Source organism: Notamacropus eugenii, chromosome 2 (genome assembly GCF_028372415.1).
Source record: "Notamacropus eugenii isolate mMacEug1 chromosome 2, mMacEug1.pri_v2, whole genome shotgun sequence".
Taxonomy (NCBI): Eukaryota; Metazoa; Chordata; class Mammalia; order Diprotodontia; family Macropodidae; genus Notamacropus; species Notamacropus eugenii.
Genome location: NC_092873.1, coordinates 107,556,950 through 107,576,831, shown reverse-complemented (window position 1 = coordinate 107,576,831; position 19,882 = coordinate 107,556,950). Strand labels below are relative to the sequence as shown.

The 19,882-nt window shown below is 48.3% G+C and overlaps 1 protein-coding gene across 3 annotated transcripts in view; it reads right to left on the bottom strand.

Annotated features, from left to right (window-relative positions):
* Nucleotides 1–625: 625 nt before the first annotated feature.
* Nucleotides 626–19,882, bottom strand: part of TMEM63B (transmembrane protein 63B) — a 40,179-nt gene continuing 20,922 nt past the window's right edge. Inside the window, exons 6-25 of one of the 3 annotated variants that reach the window (XM_072642290.1) lie at nucleotides 18,806–18,843; nucleotides 18,277–18,528; nucleotides 14,265–14,422; nucleotides 13,994–14,045; nucleotides 12,529–12,637; nucleotides 11,916–11,986; nucleotides 11,661–11,741; nucleotides 11,099–11,222; nucleotides 10,237–10,370; nucleotides 9,851–9,988; nucleotides 9,467–9,620; nucleotides 8,437–8,543; nucleotides 7,876–7,962; nucleotides 7,572–7,637; nucleotides 5,810–5,972; nucleotides 4,950–5,055; nucleotides 3,042–3,209; nucleotides 2,507–2,622; nucleotides 2,218–2,289; nucleotides 626–1,533 (exon numbers count right to left, since the gene is read on the bottom strand). In XM_072642290.1, coding sequence (XP_072498391.1) covers nucleotides 1,264–1,533; nucleotides 2,218–2,289; nucleotides 2,507–2,622; nucleotides 3,042–3,209; nucleotides 4,950–5,055; nucleotides 5,810–5,972; nucleotides 7,572–7,637; nucleotides 7,876–7,962; nucleotides 8,437–8,543; nucleotides 9,467–9,620; nucleotides 9,851–9,988; nucleotides 10,237–10,370; nucleotides 11,099–11,222; nucleotides 11,661–11,741; nucleotides 11,916–11,986; nucleotides 12,529–12,637; nucleotides 13,994–14,045; nucleotides 14,265–14,422; nucleotides 18,277–18,528; nucleotides 18,806–18,843 — 2,466 coding nt within the window. In that variant the 3' untranslated portion in view covers nucleotides 626–1,263. The remainder of the gene's footprint in view (nucleotides 1,534–2,217; nucleotides 2,290–2,506; nucleotides 2,623–3,041; nucleotides 3,210–4,949; nucleotides 5,056–5,809; nucleotides 5,973–7,571; nucleotides 7,638–7,875; nucleotides 7,963–8,436; nucleotides 8,544–9,466; nucleotides 9,621–9,850; nucleotides 9,989–10,236; nucleotides 10,371–11,098; nucleotides 11,223–11,660; nucleotides 11,742–11,915; nucleotides 11,987–12,528; nucleotides 12,638–13,993; nucleotides 14,046–14,264; nucleotides 14,423–18,276; nucleotides 18,529–18,805; nucleotides 18,844–19,882) is intronic. The other 2 variants (XM_072642291.1, XM_072642292.1) reach the window with 2 other exon arrangements.

Sequence of the window (19,882 nt, the reverse complement as noted above, 5' to 3'; positions counted from 1 at the left end):
AGAAGGGGCTGGCCCAAGGTTACACCACTTGGTAGCCAGGCTGAGAAGAGGCTAGATGATGGAGAGATGGAGATCAGGCCCCTGAGGCAGGTCAAGAGCCAGATATTTCACTGTCACACCCTTCTCTGCAGCCTAACAAAGGAACTGTGTGTGTGTGCGTGCGTGTGAATGTATGCGTGCGTGTGAGCACTAGAACACACACCCCACAGAATGGCTCCAACCCAAAGAACCCAGAAATGGGGCCTGCTGTACTCCAGCAGCAATGTCATTTAAGAGCATAGGCTTAAACAAGGATGGCTAGGTTTGGTGCTACAGTGGTAGCCACCATATTTGAAAAGATCCATTAGGCCTGTAACATTTTTGATGAATCCTGAGTAAAGGACACAGAAAAGACTGTGAGTCAAGGTCTTTGGCCAGGAATACCCACACCAATAGTGCCAGATTCCCTAAAGTACTCAAGCATAACTGAAGTCTGCCCCACCTCCCCCCAGCCTGGTGGCCTCCCTTTCAGTCCTTTAGTCTTTTACATAGGAGCCCTAGGTAGGCAACTGGAAATAGAGGAAAGGGATAGAAGGAAAGGGACAGAGTGGGAAGCATCTCCATAGACCAGATACAGTCTGACCTGTTTCTTTTCATTTTTACTTTAATGGAGAAAAAAAAGTGCAAAACCCCATTTTCCAGTGTCAGCTGTACCCCTCCCTCCCACCCCCTCCCCAATTCCTTCCCCACTACCTGGGGGACAGATAGGCTCCACTTCCCACTTGGCCCCCCACTCCTCTCATGCAACCCCCAAATGGGGTAGGTAAGGATAGAGTTGTCCCCAAAGCATAAGGGCCTGGTGGGGGATTGGGAACTGAAGGGGTGTAGGTCCCATTGTCCACCCTGACCCCTGCCAGATCTCTAGCCAGTGGCCCCTCACGGCTCTCATTAACTCCATTCTGGCCATTGCCCTGGGTGGGGGGAAGGGCTCCTGGTGTGGGGGAACCTCCCCTTTGCCCTCCCCCTCCACTCTGCCCCGGGGCCAGCTCGGGGCGATTCTCCTCATTGGGCAGGGGAGGAGGGCTTTCAGGGGAGAGGCTGGCCTCCAAGGAGGGAGGCAGTGGGCAATATCCCCAAAGTTGAAATACCTTAATTAAAGCAGAGTGGGGGAAGGAAGAGGCTTTAAATCTAATAAATTATTAGCGTTTTAGTGTCCGTGGGGTGGGGTGGGGGGAAGAAGGGTTAGGGGCAGGGGCTGAGCCACCAGGGCCTCCCCCACTCCCCTTACTGGTGGATTTCATTCTCTATGAGGCTCTCCACATAGGACTGGAAGTCTGTGTCTGAGAGCTCTTCCTGGGTTATCAGAGTCTCCTCATCCTGCTCTAAGGACAATGGAGGCTCCTCCTTCATACATCTGCAATTCACAGAGGCCCCAGATATCCCAGAGACCCCAGACACTTCAGAGGCCCTAGAGCCCCCAGATACGCCAGAACCACCAGAGTCCCCAGAATCTCTGTCCTCTTCTGAGTCCTGCAGCACCTGAGCAATGTACTTCTGTGAAAGAGAGAGAGAGAGAGAGAGAGAGAGAGAGTAGAGACAGGGGAGGGAGGACAAGGCACCAAGATTAGGTGGAAGCAATGTCACTGGATGGAGAGTCTCTAGGGTTTATGAAATGAAATTCCAGAAATCTTGGGAAGGCTGAGAGAGACCTTAGAGCTTATCTAATCCAATTACTACAGATGAGGAAAAAAGAGGCCTGGAGGGGGAGTGACTTGCCTATGGTCACACAGGTACTAAGCAGCAGAGTCAGGAGATGAAACCAGGTCCTCTGACTCTAATCAAGACAACGAGCATTTAATAAACACTGACTACATGCCAGGAACCGTGTTAAGTGCTGGGGATACAAAGAAAAAGCAAAAGCCAAGCAGGCCCTGCCCTCAAGGAGCTCATGCTCTTGCCAGCACACTCCAGTACCTTTGATAACTCCTGTCATTTGTACATCTTTTTAAGATTCCCAAAGTGATTCCCTCAAAAACCTTGTGGTCCTTCATGAGAGATGCAGTGGCAGCCTCCTTCCTCCCCTGACTTGTGGAGGAAGGAATATGGAAAACTGCTATGAACCTCTTATTTCCAACACAACACTGACTTTCTCTCCATGTGAAAAATGGAATACTGGGCACTTGGTGGAGGGAAAGGGAAGACCTTAACTGGAGGGGGGGGAGAAGAGGGGATACTCACTGCAGATTTGGCAGTGGTGCGACTGCCATTGATTCTCGAGTCAGTGGCGTCCCCTGTTTCGGTGTGATCAATCTGGGAGATGAAGGGTCAATCATGAAAAAAGGGAAGAAACCACTGGCCTCCAAAACTTCTTGGTCTCTGTTGGATTCTCTCTTCTGTTTCCCACCCTGGGGGTCCCAGTTGCTTAGTCCAATAATGCCCAATCTTTACCATCTGGCTTCACCAGCCACCCCAAAATTTTTCAGAGGCTTAACCTGTAGTTCCTAAGATACACCCTCTCCCATCTCACCTTGTAGTTATGGGCACTGAAATATTTGAAGTATCCGAAGCAGAGGTGACATAGAGAGATGACAATGGTGATGATCAGGACCACAAACGTAAACATAGAAGTAGGGGCCAAGAACCCTGTGGGATTTAGAGAAATGAACAGGGCTGGGGTGGGGAGGAGTGTGGCTTCCTCCAGGGACATGTGTTTGCCTCTGTCCCAGCTCTTCCTTCTTTCCTCATATTTCTCCATCTCTTTGCTCCTTCCTATGCCCCTTAATCTCTTCTTACAGTATTTTCCCTACCTTCTCAATCCCATCCCATTCTCTTCTTCCATTGTTTAACTCTCCCCAACTCTATTCTAGGTCAAGAAAAGCTGGATAAATTGAGTTGTGGTATATTCAACCTCCCACAGGACCCTGGGCTTTTTCCTTTTCCCTTCCCAACTTGCCTGGTCTTTATTCAGCCTTCTAACTTTAATGAATGAAGACCTCCCCCCACCTCCAAGTCAGGAGCTGTTCCCACCCTGGTTACCCCATCTCTTCCCAGGCCTCCCTCACCAGCACGCAAGATAGAGAAGAAGAGGAGCCAGAAGAGACAGAGGATGGGTGCCGCCACCACCTGGGTCACAGCCCCAGCATGGATCTTCTTGTCCAGCTTGGCCGGCAGGTATGCATAGTATAGGTTGTATCTGTCCACCAGGTGTTTCAGCAGCATGTACATGAGCCCTGGGGGGACAGTTAGGCCAGTGCCCTGACCTCTGACCTCTAAACAACCCCCCCCTCCCCCATTATGAAGCCACAGCCCAACAGGTCAGCAACCTGTCACTGATCCATTAGGGGCATAGCCTCACAGTAATTAATGGGTATTTGGAATTACTCACTTTCTGCCTCCCTCCCTCCCACCTCTGAAATTCTGCCATGTGGTACATTCCTCTAGAGCAGGGGCTTTTAGCCTGGGGTCTGTGAACTTTTGTTGTTGCTGAAATATTCTGAAAACTGTATTTCAAAATAATTGCTTTTCTCTATAGCCTTACATTTTAAAATTTATGCATTTAACGACATGAATCTGAGAAGGGGTCCATAGGCTTCATTAGATCATCAAAGAGGTCCATAACATTAAAAAAAGTTAAGAAGCACTGATTTGGAGACTGAGCTATTTTTCAGAATGCAAATAACTCCCAGGTAATCAGCCAGCACCTTAACTGGATCAGTCTTTCACATCTTAGTATGAATTAACTTATATGATTGGTGTCCTTCCTTGGCTAAACCCAATCAAGTTCCTTGAAGGGTTAGTAGTTCTAAGTGAAGTGACAAGAAGGGAGAAGAATGAAAACTTTTGAGGACAATGCCTAGAGAGAAGGGACTGGGGTAGATTAAAGAGAAAGGTGGCTAGGCTGGGCCAACCAAGACAAACTAGCATTATGTAGCTGGTTTGGACCATGGACCCCTGGGAAAGGAATTAAGTTGCAATCTGCACTGTGAAAGTGATTTGGATAACAGCTCAAAGAAGCCAAGGTTTGGGTGACAGCAGGTAGGAGGGGAACCAATTGTGGGCCAACCCTACTACACTAACGCCTAGCAGTTCAGAGCAGGGGAGGTCTGTGCAAGGTGCGCAAGGTGTGAAAGTCACATGCCTTTGTATTAGTTTATTTTCCTATGATACTATGGGGACTTATCACAAAAAATCTTTGTACCTCCAGGAGTGTTCTACCACTAAAAGTATATGCACTCATCCAAAGGATTATCAGAGTATCATTAGTGATTCCCCCAAATGCTGCATTTGAGGTGGCTGTGTACCTTGTCCATCCCCAGTGCTGGATAGCCCAGCCTGCCTACAGCAGACATCTCAGGGACAGTTCCCTGGAGGTTTTAGCTTCAATGCTGTAATTCATCTTCCCTTCAGTGCTCTGTCCTGGAGTGCTTTCCCAACTAACTCAAAGGTTCCTCTTCTGGTCCTGAAGGCTCTTTCAAATGTGTGTATGTGTGTGTGTGTGTGTGTGTGTGTGTGTGTGTGTGTGTGTGTGTATGCGTGTGCATGTGTATGTATGTGTGCATGTGTATATGCATACACATACACATGCATGGATGTGTGTGAACACAAGTGCATCTGAGTATGTCCAAATGTGGATGTGCCTAAATCCTCTGGTGTGTGAGTACCTCAGAATCTGCCTGTAATTTTTTTCATACTGCCCTCCCTCCTCCCTTCCTTTTTTGCCTAGAGGCTGCAAAGGGCAGACTTGGGTTGGGCTGTTCTCTCCCCCCACCCACAGGCCAGGTCCCAGACTGAGGCAGAGACCGGGTGGGAGGATCCAGGGGCTCTGTCCTCCCAACCCAGGGCTCTGTCCACTCGGGGCCAGGCCTGACCTAACCCTTATAGCCCAGTGTAGTGCTTCCCAGGTTGGGGAGTGGCCCTGGCTAGGGAAGTCCCCCTCAGCAGGGCCCAAGTCCCGGCGCGGCGCTGCCTACCGAAGGGTACGATGATGGGGCAGGTGATGCTGTAGGTCATGACCACCGTGAAGACGCACATCATCCAGGCATAGGCCGCGCCAAACTGGAACTCGTAGGCCTGGTGCTGGGGGGGAGATGGGGCAGGGGGTGGGGGAGTGGGTGGCTCAGAGACTTCTGGGGACCCAAGAGGCAGGGAAACAGGACAGGGATGGACAGGGTATGGAGATCTGGGAGGCCAGGATGATGGAAGGAAAGAAGGGGAGATAATGGCTACAGGGTAAGGAAAGATGAATGGAGCACAGAAAAGGCAAGGAGGATAATAGGGAAGATAAGTGTAAGGGGCAGGGATTGATGAGGGGAGATCTTATGGACAAAGGAAGATGTGACAGGGATTTAAGGAAGATGATGGGAAGGGAAAAGGAAAGGGTGATAGAAGATGAAGTAGAATGGAGGGCAGGAGAAGGAATGAAGGCAGGTGAGAGGATGTAGAGGGAAGGGAGGATAGGTGATGAGGAGATGGAAAGACAGAGAGAGTGGAAGACAGAGGGAAAAGGGGCTGAGGGGACAGAGGAGCTGGGGATGTGTGTATCGTGGGTGGTTGCGTGAAGAGGTCAGAGGACAAAAGCATGAGAAGGAAAGACAGGCTACCTAGGTTCATCTCCTTAGAAAAAGAATGGAGTGTCCCTTCGTGGGGTAAGAGCAGATGGCTGCCAGTCCTGTTCCCTTTCCCCACTCCCAACCCTATCTGTTTCTGTCCTTCCCAATGCCCTCCCGTACGCCCCTCCTCTCCCCTTGACATCTTTTCCCACTGCTCTGCTCTCCCACCAGGTGTCCCAGACCAGGGCCTGAGGTGTGCATGGGGGAGGCCCTCACCATACCCGCTTGACGTTGCGCCTTTCAGCGGCGGAGTGAGCGAGGAAGAGGCGGATCATGTATAAGAGCAGCCCTGGAATTCGCAGCAGGTCCATGGCATTGCCGATGAAAGCCGAGGCAATGACGTAGTTGACAAAGAAGGCGCCGTTGTCCGGCAGGAACACACACCTGTGGGCACCATTGGTGCTCCACTACCATGCCCAATGGTGAAGGGCACTACGAGGCTCAGTCCCCAATCCACATACTTGCTGGTCCTTCCTATCCCAGCCACCAGGAGCACTCTCCTTGCCCCTCTTGCCTGCTCTGCCCTCTTGCTTTGTACTTCTCCCCTCATGGCACCACCTTACCCTCTGTGTACTCTATGCTATATGGGGCCCTTTCGTGGAAGAGATGAGGTGTGTGGTGCTACTGTGGGGACCTGATCAACATCTGCTCATCTAGCTCCAAAGGAATACTAACAAAGCAAGTGTAGACATTCTATCTAGAGAAACCACTGCTGTGGGTGCCCCAGAGACCCCCAACCTTGGGTTCTCCCACATCCTAGAGACACCACCAGACTACGTATCATGCACACTCCAGCCATAGAGACCTCCAATGTCCCAAAATAGGGTCCCAAAGCATGTCACCATTCACCGCCCCCATAAAAACCACTAGTGTACCACTAGACACCCCAGAAAGTGTGTTCCCATGGACGATATACACAAGAACCCTCTGTGGAATATGCTCCACAGACATCCCAAAATATGTTCCACTGAACACATTACAACAAGTATCTTGCCCACTGAGAATACCAGGGAATGTAGACAATGGACACACCAGAGTACATGATCCTAGAAAGTCTAAGGCATGTGTGCACAGACACATCCAGGCTGCTCCTCAGAGATTCCTAGTATGTTTCCCAAAGATGGTCCACACCACAGACAGTTCGTTCCCAGGAAGGGCCCTCAGATATAGCATTCTGTGGGTTTCACACTCTCAGGATGAGATCACTACAGTGCAGGTCTCCAGACATCTCGAGAGTGTACCCTCAGACAGAATGTTTCCACACTCACACACCAAAGTATGTTCCTAAACATCCTACTCACAGAAACCACCAGAATGTATAACAACAGATATCCCTGCAAGAGCTGGAGTTTGTCCCTCCTGTATTCTTCCACCTTTTACCTTTTTTCTATCCCCAGCTCTTAATAAATTTTTATTGACTATCTTACCCACAGAAACTCAGGTGACATGCTCCCACAAACACCACCAGAACATGAGCTTCCAGGATAACTAGCCCAGATATCTGTTAACCCAGTGTGTCCTCTCAAGAGTGTGTGGGTGCCTTCTACAGTCTGTGTACCTAACAGATGGAACATGACTCCCCCCTCAACCCCAAGATGACCTATCCATAGAAATCACTGGAATACAAGATCCTATAGGCACCACAGAGTTTGTGAACAGGAACACCCTCAGAACATATATCTGTTTGGCAGCAATCTCAGCATTCCCACTGCCAGTAGCCACCCATTCATCCTCCTCTCCAGCACTATCCCTAGCCATCCCTAGACTAAGAGTCTATTCCCATAGATATGCCAGTCATAAAGACCCCCAGAAGGTGTGTCCCTGGATACCCTCAATGAGTTGCAGAGCTTGTCCCCTTGCTAATGCCACTCTCCTATCCCTACAATAGGCCATGATTGTCCTGTCATCCCCTCCACCTTCCTTATAACCCAGATATCCCCATCACTCCTGTGTGCCACCCCCCTTTCCCCCCAGGTCACTCACTCAAACCGAATAGCCCCTTCAGCCAAGAACTTCTTGTCGAAGAGCCAGCGGAAAAAGAAGTCCAAGCTGCAGGGAGGACAAGGAGGTGGGTGCTGGTGAGAGGCAGCCCAGGACCCCTCCCCATTTCCTTTCCTTCACAACTCCCAGGGATCAGCCTCCCTGTCTTCTCCCCTTCCCTTTTAGGGGAATACCACCCTACGGAGGCAATAGATCCAGGGGACAGGCGCCTGGTCTCTCTTTGTCCCCTCAGGGAGAAGTGGGAAGAATGAGCTCCCCTCCACCCCCACTGTGCCCTGCACCCTACCTGGTCAAGCCCAGAGAAGGCAGCAGCAGTACCATGAAGATTAGGAAGGTGTAGCATTTGTGCATGGTTGTTCTGTTTTCTCCAGAGCTGAGGTAGGACAGAAGAGTCATCACTTTGGTCATCATCATCATCGTCAGGCAGATGGCTCCCCACCCACCTCTCCATTTCTTTCTTTCCCTTCTCTTTAAAGTACTGGAGACTTAGAGGGGACCTAGATATCCTTTCCTTTTCAGTACCCACCTCCTTGAAGCCCTTCCTGATGCCCTAGTTCTCTCTCTCCTCAAAGCATCTTACATTTGTTTATCTCTGTATCCCCCTCTATCTTCCACCCCTACCAGGAGAACGTAAACTTCTGAAGGATATAGACTTTTTTCTTTGCATTTTAATCTCAGGGCAACCTCCTCATGGTCAGTAAACTGAAGAAAGTGAAAGAAAGGAGGGAAATGATTTGCTTGAATTGTCCCAGAAAAGCAGACCATCTGGGATCTGACTGAACCCCATGGTCTTCCCTGAAGGGGAGTACAAGCCAGGAGGAAGTGCAGCTGAGCCTGGGGATCTCACCGTGTCCAGTGACTCTCTAAGAAGGTAGAGTAGTAGACGATGGTGGGCAGCAGGGCTGAAAAGCACCACAGCAGCAAAGTGGGGAAGAACTGAGTGATGATGGGGTTCTGTAGAAAGGATAAGAGAAAGAGGTGAGGCCACATGAGGCATGGATCCATGCCATCCTGGCCTGCTCTACCATCTCTATCCAATATCCTCCTGCCTCTTGTTAATCAAACGGCTACTCTGGATGGGAAGCTTTTGAGATACCTATGCAATATCTTAGGAGAGCATGTGCTAGTATGAGTACTGGAAATGGGAAGGCATTTTAGAGGGTACTTCATCCAGATTGTGGTCTTAAGAAAACTAACTTGCCCCAAATCACACATCTAATTAGTGGTAAAGCTAGAACTAAATTCTAGACCAGCTGATTCCCCAAGTCCAGTATGTGCACACACACGAGTGTAAGGAGTTAGCTCCCAGGAGAACATCCCTCAGGATTTGTGGGAGGGGGACATGAACAAGGGCACTGGATAGAGGGTGCAGATAGCAAAAAGAACAGAGTTGAGCAGGGAGGGTTTCATTGCACAGGGGTCTGGAGAGGCTAATATTGAAATAATCACACAGTGGTAGGGCTGAGGTGCTTCTGACAGGGAGGGGAGAGGAAGGAGTTTAGAGCCTATTTAGTTAGACTCTGAAAGCAGGAACATAATCTTTCTCTTTCCCTTAGTATATGGTACTGCCCATCATAAGCAGGTACTTAATAAATGCTTGGTCTTGAAAGTATGTGTAAATTTTTGAAGGTGTCCCAGAGAGAAGACCATGCACCTGACTTAGAATGACATTTAGGATCTAGCTAGACAAGAGGATTATAGAATTTAGAAATGGAAAGCATCTTATACATTATTTAATGCAACCCTCTCATCTTCAAGATGAAGAATCCAGGGCCAGATATTGTATGAATAGGGAAGTAGAGGCAGCAAACAGGAGCTAATGTGTGCGTGCTGAGGACTGGGGAGGAAGGACTGATGTTGAGGGAAGAGAACCTCACATTGAGGAATTCCACAGGCTTGGTGACGTTGAACTTGTCCATCGTGGTGATGATGATGGCAGGTGTGGTGAGGAAGAACAGGAGGATGAAGAGCACCACGTTGATGATGAGGCATCGAAGCCACCAAGTGAAGCCACGGATGGAAAGATTCTCCCTGGTTATACCCATGTGTGGTGGACATGGGGGGAAGAATGTCACATCCAAGTCTACTTTTTTCAGGACACTCTCTTCCCTCTGCACTTGGTTCTCTCAGCTCCCTTGCCCCACTGTCTCCATTCAATTGTAGGGAGTCTCCCTATGTCCTCTCCTTATCACCCTCCCAACCTCCCCTGACCCTGCCTGTTTAGCACATCTCCACACAGGCACCCAACTCTCTCCTCTCACCAGTAGATGTTCTGAGGATCAGGGGCAAATGAGACTGTCCAGTTGGTGATGTTCAGGGAATCACTGCAAGATGAACTTCGGGGCTCCCCTTGACATGTACAGCCTTGCCAATTACATGCATTAAAGTCCTTTAGGATACTGTGGAAGGGAAAGGGGGATAGAATATATAATTTAGGTGTATGGGGAGATGACACTGGAGAAGAGGGCATTTGTCACTGAGAGAAAACAGGAAGGAACTACAGGTGGGGGGGAGATGATGACACTGGAAGAGACAAGACAGAGTTGGAGGGACACTGGAAGAGAATGTCTATTTTGTAGATGGGATGGTATCTTTAGGCAAGGGGACGGAGTGAGGGGCTGAGGGTAGGCTGTCCCCCTGGGCTTACAGTGCAGCGATGCTCTCATTGTGAAAGGTCACAAAGGCCATGCCCAAGGGCTTCTGGTTTACTTTTTCCTGCTCCTGCTTATATTCTTCTTTGAGCTTTTGCTCCAGCTGGGTGTAGTACTGGATGGCCTCCACCTGGGGGGGCAGAATAAGGAGTTCATAAAGAGGTCCAGGGCTCTGAGAGAAAGACAGGCATTCTTGGTGCAGAGTCAGGGAACAGATGAGAGGGACTGTGGGGAAAAGGCCTCTTTTCACACAAAACCACCCTCTGAGACAGGCACTGCAAGAATCATTGCCCCTACTTTACAGATAAGGCAACTGAGGCTCAATGATATCAGGCGGTTTGCCCAATGTCATCCAATTAATGAGTGGAAGAATCAAGACTTGAACCCATGTCTTACAATGCCAGTATTCTTTCAGTTACACAGTGAAGTCTCTCTTGTCCCTCTCCTATGTCAAGTCTTGTGGATGTTGTGGGGAGGGGAAGGTTATTGGAGCACATAGAGGTGCTTATGTTTGTATTCTTCTGTTGGCATCCATGGGCACAAGCCTGTCTCGGGTGGGGGTGGGGGTGGGGGTGGTGTGTGTGTGTGTGTGTGTGTGTGTGTTGTGTGCGTGTGTGTGTGTGTGTGTGTGTGTGTCTGTCTGTCTGTCTGTCTGCAGGAGCACCCATTTTCCGAGCTCATTTCGTAGGTCTTTTGCCATTCCTGTGAAGCCAGGTTTTCACTAGGAAGCCCAGGCCTCTGTGCGCATGCCTGTGTAGGGCTACTGCATCTCTCCCCGGTTTCCCTTCCCTTCAGTGCTGCCCTGGGGAACTTGGCTGCCCAGGTCCCTTCCCCTCCCTCCTGCCCAACCCTGCCTACCTCTTCACAGCCTCGAACAGCACAGCAGCAGAGGTGTCCACAAGGCTTGGGGTTAATCATAGTAGGGACGTTCTCTCTGGCCCGCAGGTTGCTGAAGTATATCCTCCCTCGCTCCGCCTCCTTCCTGTGGAACCCACGGGACAAAACTACCCATAAATGGTGTGGAATGGTGGGGACGGCACCATGACTTTTCACTCTGCTATTACTCCCCATCCCTGAGGGTCCTTTGTCCAGTCTACATGTGGGGGAGCTCAGTTGGCTTTGAAGGTCACTGGAGCCCTTGTGAAGTTGTCCTCCCTATTTACCTGCCTCTGGACAGGATTATATAGACAGACAGAGAGAAAGGGGACATGTCTTCTTCTTTAGAGACCTCCAAGAAAGGAGATAATCACAGTCTTCTTATTGTATCCCTTGATTCTCTACATGTCAACTCCCAAAGTCTTTCCTGAAGTCTAGCCTGAATTCTGTATGCTACACCCACAGCTTGTTTTCTTCTAAGATGTTCTGCCCTTAGAAGGGACAGTTAAATGGTGGCACCCTTCTTCCTATGACCCTCCCTTACCTCTGATCTTCCAGGGACATCAGTTTGGCGACATTGTAACAAGGCCGGGCTTCAAGCACGGTGCAGTTCGGATACGCCTCCCTACAACATAGCCCCCATCACCATCTGTGAAGGACATAGCCCTCCTCAAAGGTACCCAACATTTCTCTCCCCTCTCCTCCTCGTCCATGCAGCCACACCAGTGCTCAACCTCCAGAGGTAGGAAGAGCAGAGGAGGCCCCAGAAGGTGCAGAAAGGACAGCAGGGTTGACTCACTCAAAGTGCTTCTTGATATTTTCTGATTCTGCATACTTGGAGATGCCATTGATGAAAAGGGTGCGCTTCACCTGCAGGGGAAAGGGAAAGTAGAGGAAGATGGTTCACTCTTCTGGATGCTATATTTCCAAGGGTGGCAGAACCCTCGGAATGGGAGGGACAGAGTCTAGGCGAGGCCTGAGGCCCAGAGAACAGCTTATGGTGGTGGGGGTAAGTGGTAATAGAGTAGGAGGAAAAGGAAGGGATCATAATGGAAAGCACAGACTTGAAGACTAAAGACCTGGATTGGAAATAGCATCACCCCATCTGTCTCTTATTTCACAAGGGTTTTCATAAGGAGATGGGGTTTGTTAGATGAGGTAGAGATGGGGAGAGAGAATAGGAAGGAATGAGAAAAAAGAACACAGAAATGGAAGAGGAAGCTGCAGATCTGGGAGGAAGCAGAAGATGAAGGGGGGCACATGGTGGAAGAAGATAGACAAGACAGAGAAAAGGAAGATAAAGAAGGAGATGGAGAATGAACAAATAGGTGGTGCGGATTTGGGGCTGAGGAATGGGAGCTGGGCATCAGGTGGGTTGACATGAGGTTGGTGTCTCTCTAATTTCTGCTTACCATGTCGTCTTCTTTGTAGCGCATCTTGGAGGTATGTCTTCTCATGGTATACACAGTGAGTAGTAGGTACAGAAAGGCGAAAGAGGTGTGCAGCCATAGCAGGTTGTTACTGCAAAAGAAATGGGGATTTGAGGGAGGCTAGCTCTAGCTGGAAGCACAAACCCTGTTCCCATAGCACCAATCTCTAACCCAATCTATGTATGAAATATTTCACTTTGGGATCTCTCCATTTCTGACTCTCTCAAAAACTTTATGAGCTGACTTTGTCTCTCCTCTAACCAAATCCTAGACTAAATTCACTGTCTAAAAGGTCGATCACTGGTGTAGGCTCCCATCATCCTGTCCTTGGACTGTGACAATACAGTCTTCCAGTTGGTCTCCCTGTCTCAAATCTCTTGCCAATCTTCTCCACCCTTCACTCTATTACCAACTGAGCTTCCTCAGGTGTAGGTCTGACCTTGCCACCCCTCCTATTTAACAAACTCCAGGGGTTTCCTCTGGAGTACCTGCAGGATCACATATAAAACTGCTTGGTTTTTAAAGCCTTTCCTACTTTTCCAGTCTTCTTAACACCTTATTCCCCTCTATTCCTTCAATGAGCCAGTGTATTGGCCTCCTGCCTATTTCTTTCACACCGCACTCTATCTCCTGGCCCTGGTCATCCCCCAGACCTGGAATTTTTTCCTTCCTGGTCTCTGCCTTCTGGCTTCCCTGAAGTTTCAGCTCAAATCCCACGTTCTTCAGGAAGTCTTTCTTCTAAGATCATCTCTAGTTTAACCTGTCTATATTTTGTTCATATACTGTCTCCCCCATTAGACTGTGGGCTCCTTGAGAGCAGGGGCTGTTTGTTCACTTTCCTTATATCTCCAGTTCTCAGGAGCTCCTAGTACACACTAGGCATTTAACCAGTGCTTATTCACATGACATCCCCTAAGAGGCAGCCTAGTGTAGTAAAGAGTCCTTGAGTGAGAAGTGAAGAGACTGGGGGGGGCCAGAGGTCTGACTCCATCACTTACCAGCTGTTTGACTGGACAAAAGCCCTTCACCCACCTGTATCACTGCTACGTTTGTAAAATGGGGAAAATATTTGCACTATGTGCCCTACAGGCTTGTTATGGTATTTCTGGAGAGTTGGATCACTCCAGAGCCCAAAGCCTCCCTGCTGGCGACATGTTCCAGGATAAGTGATCTCTTCCAATTTGGTTGAAGGCCATCTCCTCTAACACACACTCTGTAGTCTCTCCTCTTGCTCCATTCCCCACTCTTGTTCTTCTCTTTAGTGAGCAACCTTAACTTGTTCCTGCTGTCTGATTATGTCCTTCTCTCACCAATGAGTCCTCACCAACTTGTCTTATGTCTTTCCTCATTCCCAGGTTACCGTCCACCCACCCACCTCCATCCCCCTCTTCTCCCAGCTCCATACCAATGTACATCTTTCCTTTTGGTTGGTTTCTCCTATCCTCACCTTGAGTCTAGGTTGGCAATGGTGGTTCTCCCAAAGCTGTAGGGATTGTTTTCTTGGGTAAAAGGAGAGAGAGAAGAGAGATAAGAAGCTGTGAGCATCAGGAATTGGCCCATCTCCCTGCTGCCCAGTGCTTGGCATATAGTAAGAGTTTAATAAATATTTTTCTTTCTTTCATTCATTCATTCATTCATTCATTCATTCATGTCACTTCCTTCTCCTTCCTTCCCCCCACTGTCCAGCAGGTTCCTTGAGAAATTGATAGGAAGCACACCTTCCCCCCACTGACCAAGCAGGTTCCCTGAGAAGTTGACAGGAAGCACAATGCCCACGGAGAGAACACCTGCGACCGCAAGCAGCCCAATGATGTGCCGCTGGAATGTCAGGTAGTGCACTGCGTCAGCCCCACACTTGTCCAAGATCTCCTCATCCCTGGGGTGCGGGATTGGAAAGGGAAGGGAAGTAGGAGATGGAGAAGGACAGAGAATCAAAATTAATGGACGGGGGAAGGGTGATGGCCAGTCCCTTCTCCTAACCCCTGATTTTCATACCTATATTTTTCCAGCTTTCAGACTAGGAAATATCACTCTTTGGCCTCCCTTCTCTCTGCAAAGGGTGGACGGAAGGCTTAGAGGATGTCAGGGTGTGTGTGTGTCTGTGTGTGTGATGAAAGAGAATACAAAAGGAGGAGGGAAAAAGAAGTGGGAATGGAAAAGTAGGATGAATTTTAAAAAAAGGAGAATGATGAAGGAAGGAAGAGGTATATGTTGATGTCACCTCAAATACCCTGGTCCTTCTAGGTCATCCACCTTCTCAACTCCCATGATCTATTATTTTCTTCACTTAACCTCAACCAACCACAAGGATCAGACTTTAGATCTTACCATTACTCATATTACACCACCTCTATAAAATAATATCCTATCCTTCCATCTCACTCTTGTTAAAACTACCCTTTGTCTTCATTGAGACCTCTAGTCTCTTCTACACAAACCCTGTTCAATGAGCTTGGCCCTGGCCTCACTTTTCTCTCTTCAGCCATGATCCATGATTCAGCCGACTACTTCACCTACACATGATTCTACTTGACTTCCAAAGTAACTGGAGTTACTTTTACCATGGAAGCCTCCTCTGACCCTCTGTTCTACCTACAGGGTTCACCTGGGTCCTTACTACTACATGACAATTCTTCTTTCTACTTATTCATTGCTTGCAGTGGCTGTTCCAAGTAACTGCTTTGCTCTGCAAGTTTCAGGTCGCTCCTTCTTTCCTCTCTGTGGAGGGCCTTGCCTCCTACTAAACTGAGAAAATCAAGGTCATCTCTAAGCCACTTCCTTTTCTCTGTACACCACTCCTTGTTCTCTATTCTTTAGTTTAGCCTCCTCTGTGCGGTGGTCAAGCCCTCTAATTGTACTCCTGATTACTTTTCCTCTGCAGATCTGTCCTAAAAAAAAAAAAAAATCATTTCCTCTAGTCTCGCATCCCAAGGTCACAGCCAAAGGCTGGGGAAGAATCCTCTACCCTGCATATGCTTTCCTTTTCTGGTTTCCATGACACTGCTCCCTTCTGGCTCTACTTTTATCTGACTCCTCCTTTTCAATATTTGCTAAATGAATGAATCCTTTGTTGGATCATCATCCATGTCCTACCCTCTAGGTGAGAGTGTCATGAAAGGCTTTGTCCTCAGCCCTTTTCTTTTTCTATACATTTTTACCCTAGGGAATCTCATCAGCTTTCATGAATTTAATTATCACCTATATCCTGGTGCCAACCCCCCCCCCCATTTGTATGCAGATGACTCCCAAATCTCAACCCCAATTTCTCTTGGAATCCAATCCCAAACTGCCAACTGCTTAGCGGGCATTTCCACCTGGAAGTACTACTGGCACCTCACACCTCATCATCCACAACCCCCTCCATAACCTCACTCCAAACGCCCCTATTTCTGTTGAAGGTAACACCATCCTTTTAATCATCCGGGTTTATAGTCAATCAGTTGCAAAAAGTCTTATTGATCTACTTTTACAACATCTCTTTCATCTGTTCCTTTTTTCTCACTCACAGAAACTCTAATATCTTTTATACCCTTCTCACCCTTCCTCTGCACTACAGCGAAAGAGATCTTGGTGAGCTCCTTGTTTCTGGTCTCTCCCACCTCCAATCCATCTTCCACACAGCTGCCTAAAGAACTTTCCTAAGGCACAGGTTTGAGTATTTCACTCCCCTGCTTTAGATATCCTAGAACTCTCCAGGCATAGATAGGATGGACACTTCATAAATGCTTGCCGACTGCCTTTAGAATAAAATGCCAACTTATACTGGCATTCAGAGTCTTTACTTTACACTACTTCCTTCTTCACTCAGTCTATATTACAGACTAGGTGGTCCATTCCCTGTCCTTTGAACTTGATACTATCAACAAGTCTTCCCAAAGGCTATCTCCCATGGCTGACAAGCATTCCTTTCTCCCTTCAAGGTTTCTTACATGAGGCCTTTTCTGATCTCCCCAGTTCATATTCTTTCCTCAAATTACCCTGTATTTCCTTATTTGTGCACTCTACATCTTATATTCCTCCCAGTAGAATGGGAGCTCTTTGATAGCAGGGGCCAATGCCTTGCAGAAATGCTTAAGAAATTGACCTTAGAAAATAGGATGGAAAGACAGGAATGGGGAGGTTAAAGCAAGGGCAGAAGGGTGGAGGAGAAAAAAATAATGATGATAATGATAAAGACAGCTGGTACCTCCATAGTACATCAGGATTTGCAAAGGAGAGGAGCAAGGAAGTCTGGAGAGGAAACAGTGGGCAGAGAACACGGGACAGCAGAGGAAGAAGAGCAGGACAAAAGAGGTGGGACGATGAACAGGGAGTTCCATGGGTTCCATCTTCCCATCTCCTTTTTGCTTGTTCTCCCATGACTTGTTCAGGCCTGCACCCATCTCACCTGGACTCCTATTAACAGCTTCCTAGCTGGTCTCTTGGCCTCCCATTTCTCCCTTTTCCAATTCACCCGTCACACAGATATCAAAGGAATCTTCCTAAGATCTGATGAGGTCACTCTCCTGATCCTAAAACCCTCCACTGAGGCTCCTTATTGTTTCTTGGATATAATATAAATGTCTTGGCCCAACACTTAAACCACTCTTTAGCCTGGCTCCAATTGACTTTTTCAGCTTCATTTCACAAGACTATATTTTGGGTTACCAGCTGTTTCTCAAGTTTCATCTCTCCCTCCAGGGCATCCTCAGAGGCTGGAGTATGCTCCCCTTTGTCCTCACCTTTCATAATTTTTCTCTTCCTTCAAAGTGAGTTCAGGTACTTACTCTCATTTTCCTAGAATATATCAACTGGCTTTGTTTTCTATTTTGGTCCTATCACACCTACCTTGTGCATGCTTTTGGCAGGGAGTGTCACCTTTGTATGACCACTGTGAGTAGCTTGAACACAGTAGGTGAAAAAAAGGGGGGAGAATGGGAGCGAAATGGGAAGAAAGAGGCACTCAAAGGGAGGAGGGATGAAGAGGGAAGGAGAAAGTAGTAATGGAGAGTGAAGGAGAAAATAATTTAAAAAGGAATGGGAGAAGGAAAAGAAGATATGGGTGGTGGATCAACAGTACTTTGGAAAGACTAAGTGTCAGAAACGGGTTCTGTCCTTTGGCCTGGGGGATTGGTTGCAGAGCCAGCTAACCTCAAGAAGATGTTATTTAATACTGCCTGTCTGGCTGTTCTTTCTCTGCATCCTTGACTCTGCCTGTCAGTTGAGTCCGTCTGATTTCTGGATTCCTGCTCCTGCCAGCTGAGGAACTTCTCCCAGCTGATTGCTTCCTTCTTCCAGGTGACTGTATCCTCCTGCCAGCCAAAGGCCTGCTTCTGCCAGGAGAAGTCTCCATCCTGCCCCTTCCTCTTGAGTAGTTGCTCCTCCCTATTGGCTAGCAACTCCTGCCAGATGGGTATTGACTCCTCAAAGCTATATACTGGCTTCTGCAGTGTTTTCTGCCTGAACACTCGTCCCTGCCAGCCAGGTAGTAGGTCCTCCCTGCTGTGCATTGGCCCATGCCAGTTGGGCAGTAGATCCTCCCTGATGGGAGGCAGGTACTGCCTTCTGAGCAGCTTCTCTGTGCTTCTGAGTAGCTGCTTCGGCCTGCTGAGTAGCTGCTCCTGCTTTCTGAGCAGCTCCTCTGTGCTTCTGGGTAGCAGTTTCTGACTGCTGGACACTCCCTCCTGACTGCTGGACATTCCCTCCTGCCTCCTGGGCACTCCCTCCTGCCTGATGGGCACTCGCTCTTGCCTGCTGGGCACTTGCTCCTCCCTGCTGGATACTCGCTCCTTCCTGCTGGGCATTCGCTCCTGCCTGCTGGGCACTCGCTCCTGCCTGCTGGGCACTCGCTCCTGCCTGCTGGGCACTCGCTCCTGCCTGCTGGGCACTCGTTCCTGCCTGCTGGGCACTTTCTCTTGACTGCTGGGCACTTGCTCCTGCCTGTTGGGCACTCGTTCCTGCCTGCTGGGCTCTTGCTTTTGATTGCTGGGCACTTGCACCTGCCTGATGATAAATACGGAACTGTTCTACTTAACCGTCCTACCATTTTGGCCAGACAGACCTGAAGGCTGGAAAGGAGGTCTAGATGACAGGATGAATGACTAATGATACTGGATGGGAGGAGGGAGATAGGGATAAAAGTAACTCCTCTCCTAGGTGATGTCCAGTGAGTTCTAAGGGTCAGGCTAGAGTCCTCAAAGGCTCTAGCTCTGAAATTTTGGACATTGGCTAAGGACTGTGAGATGAGGGTTTGGGGAGTCTGAGGCCCCATTATACTTACTTTATCCTGAAGATTGCGGTCAGCCAGGAGCAGAAACCCTGTTTGGGGGAAGGGAAGGGGCAGAACAAAAGAGATATGTCACCTTTAGCTAGTTTCTTACCAACCTTGACAGCAACACTGGCTCTTTCCCTAGCTTTCACCTTCTGCTCCAACCCTCCTGCACCTTATTCAAACTACTCTTATCAAGGGACTTCAGTTGATTTTCCATCATCTTGAGATTCGTTTCTACTCTGGGCACTATCTAGTCCTTCTGACTTCACATTTCCTAGCTTTGCTTCTCTAGCAAAAAGGGATATGGAGAAAGTCTTAAGGTTCTCTCTGGTATCTGTTTTCTGGAAAGGCCTGACGGAGGACTAAGAAGATTTAGTTTCAATACCTATGCTCCATCTATGCCCTTCCTCTAATTTCCCAGAATAATACCTTTCCAAAGCTAACAGACTCCTCACTTCCAACCTCTGCCCTTGGGTTTATCTTCTACTAGGACCCTGCTTCACTGTTCTCTGTAGCATCTATTTCATCCTCTTCACTAATTCCATTCCTGATGCCTACAAACAGTTGCTTCCTGGTATAAAAAAACCCAAACAACCCAAATCTTCCCTTGGTTCTGCTACACCTATGAGCTTTTATTTTTCACTGCTAAGCCATAAAGAGTGGTCTACACTTGAAATTCCCATTTTTTCCTCTATAATCTGACTTCTGTCCCCACTACTGTATTGAAACTTATCTCTAAGGCCACTACTGGACTCTTAATTGCCAAACCCAATAGCCTTTTCTCATTTCACATTCTCCTTGATCTTTCTGCAGCATGTGACACTAATGAATATCTATCCCTTCCATCTATATATTCTCTCCATCAGTTCTTCAACTTTCCTAATAGATCCTTCTGTCTAATCTCTTACTCTCATAATGCATGCATTCCTCAAAGGCCTTTGTCCTCTTTTCTCTCTCTAACCTTTCTTCTCTTAGCCATTTTATAAAATCCCAGTTTTACCTCTATGTAGACCCTCAAATATATCTGGATACTCAAGAACCTTAAATCCATGTCCAAAAATGAGCTTACCATATTTTCCCCCAAAT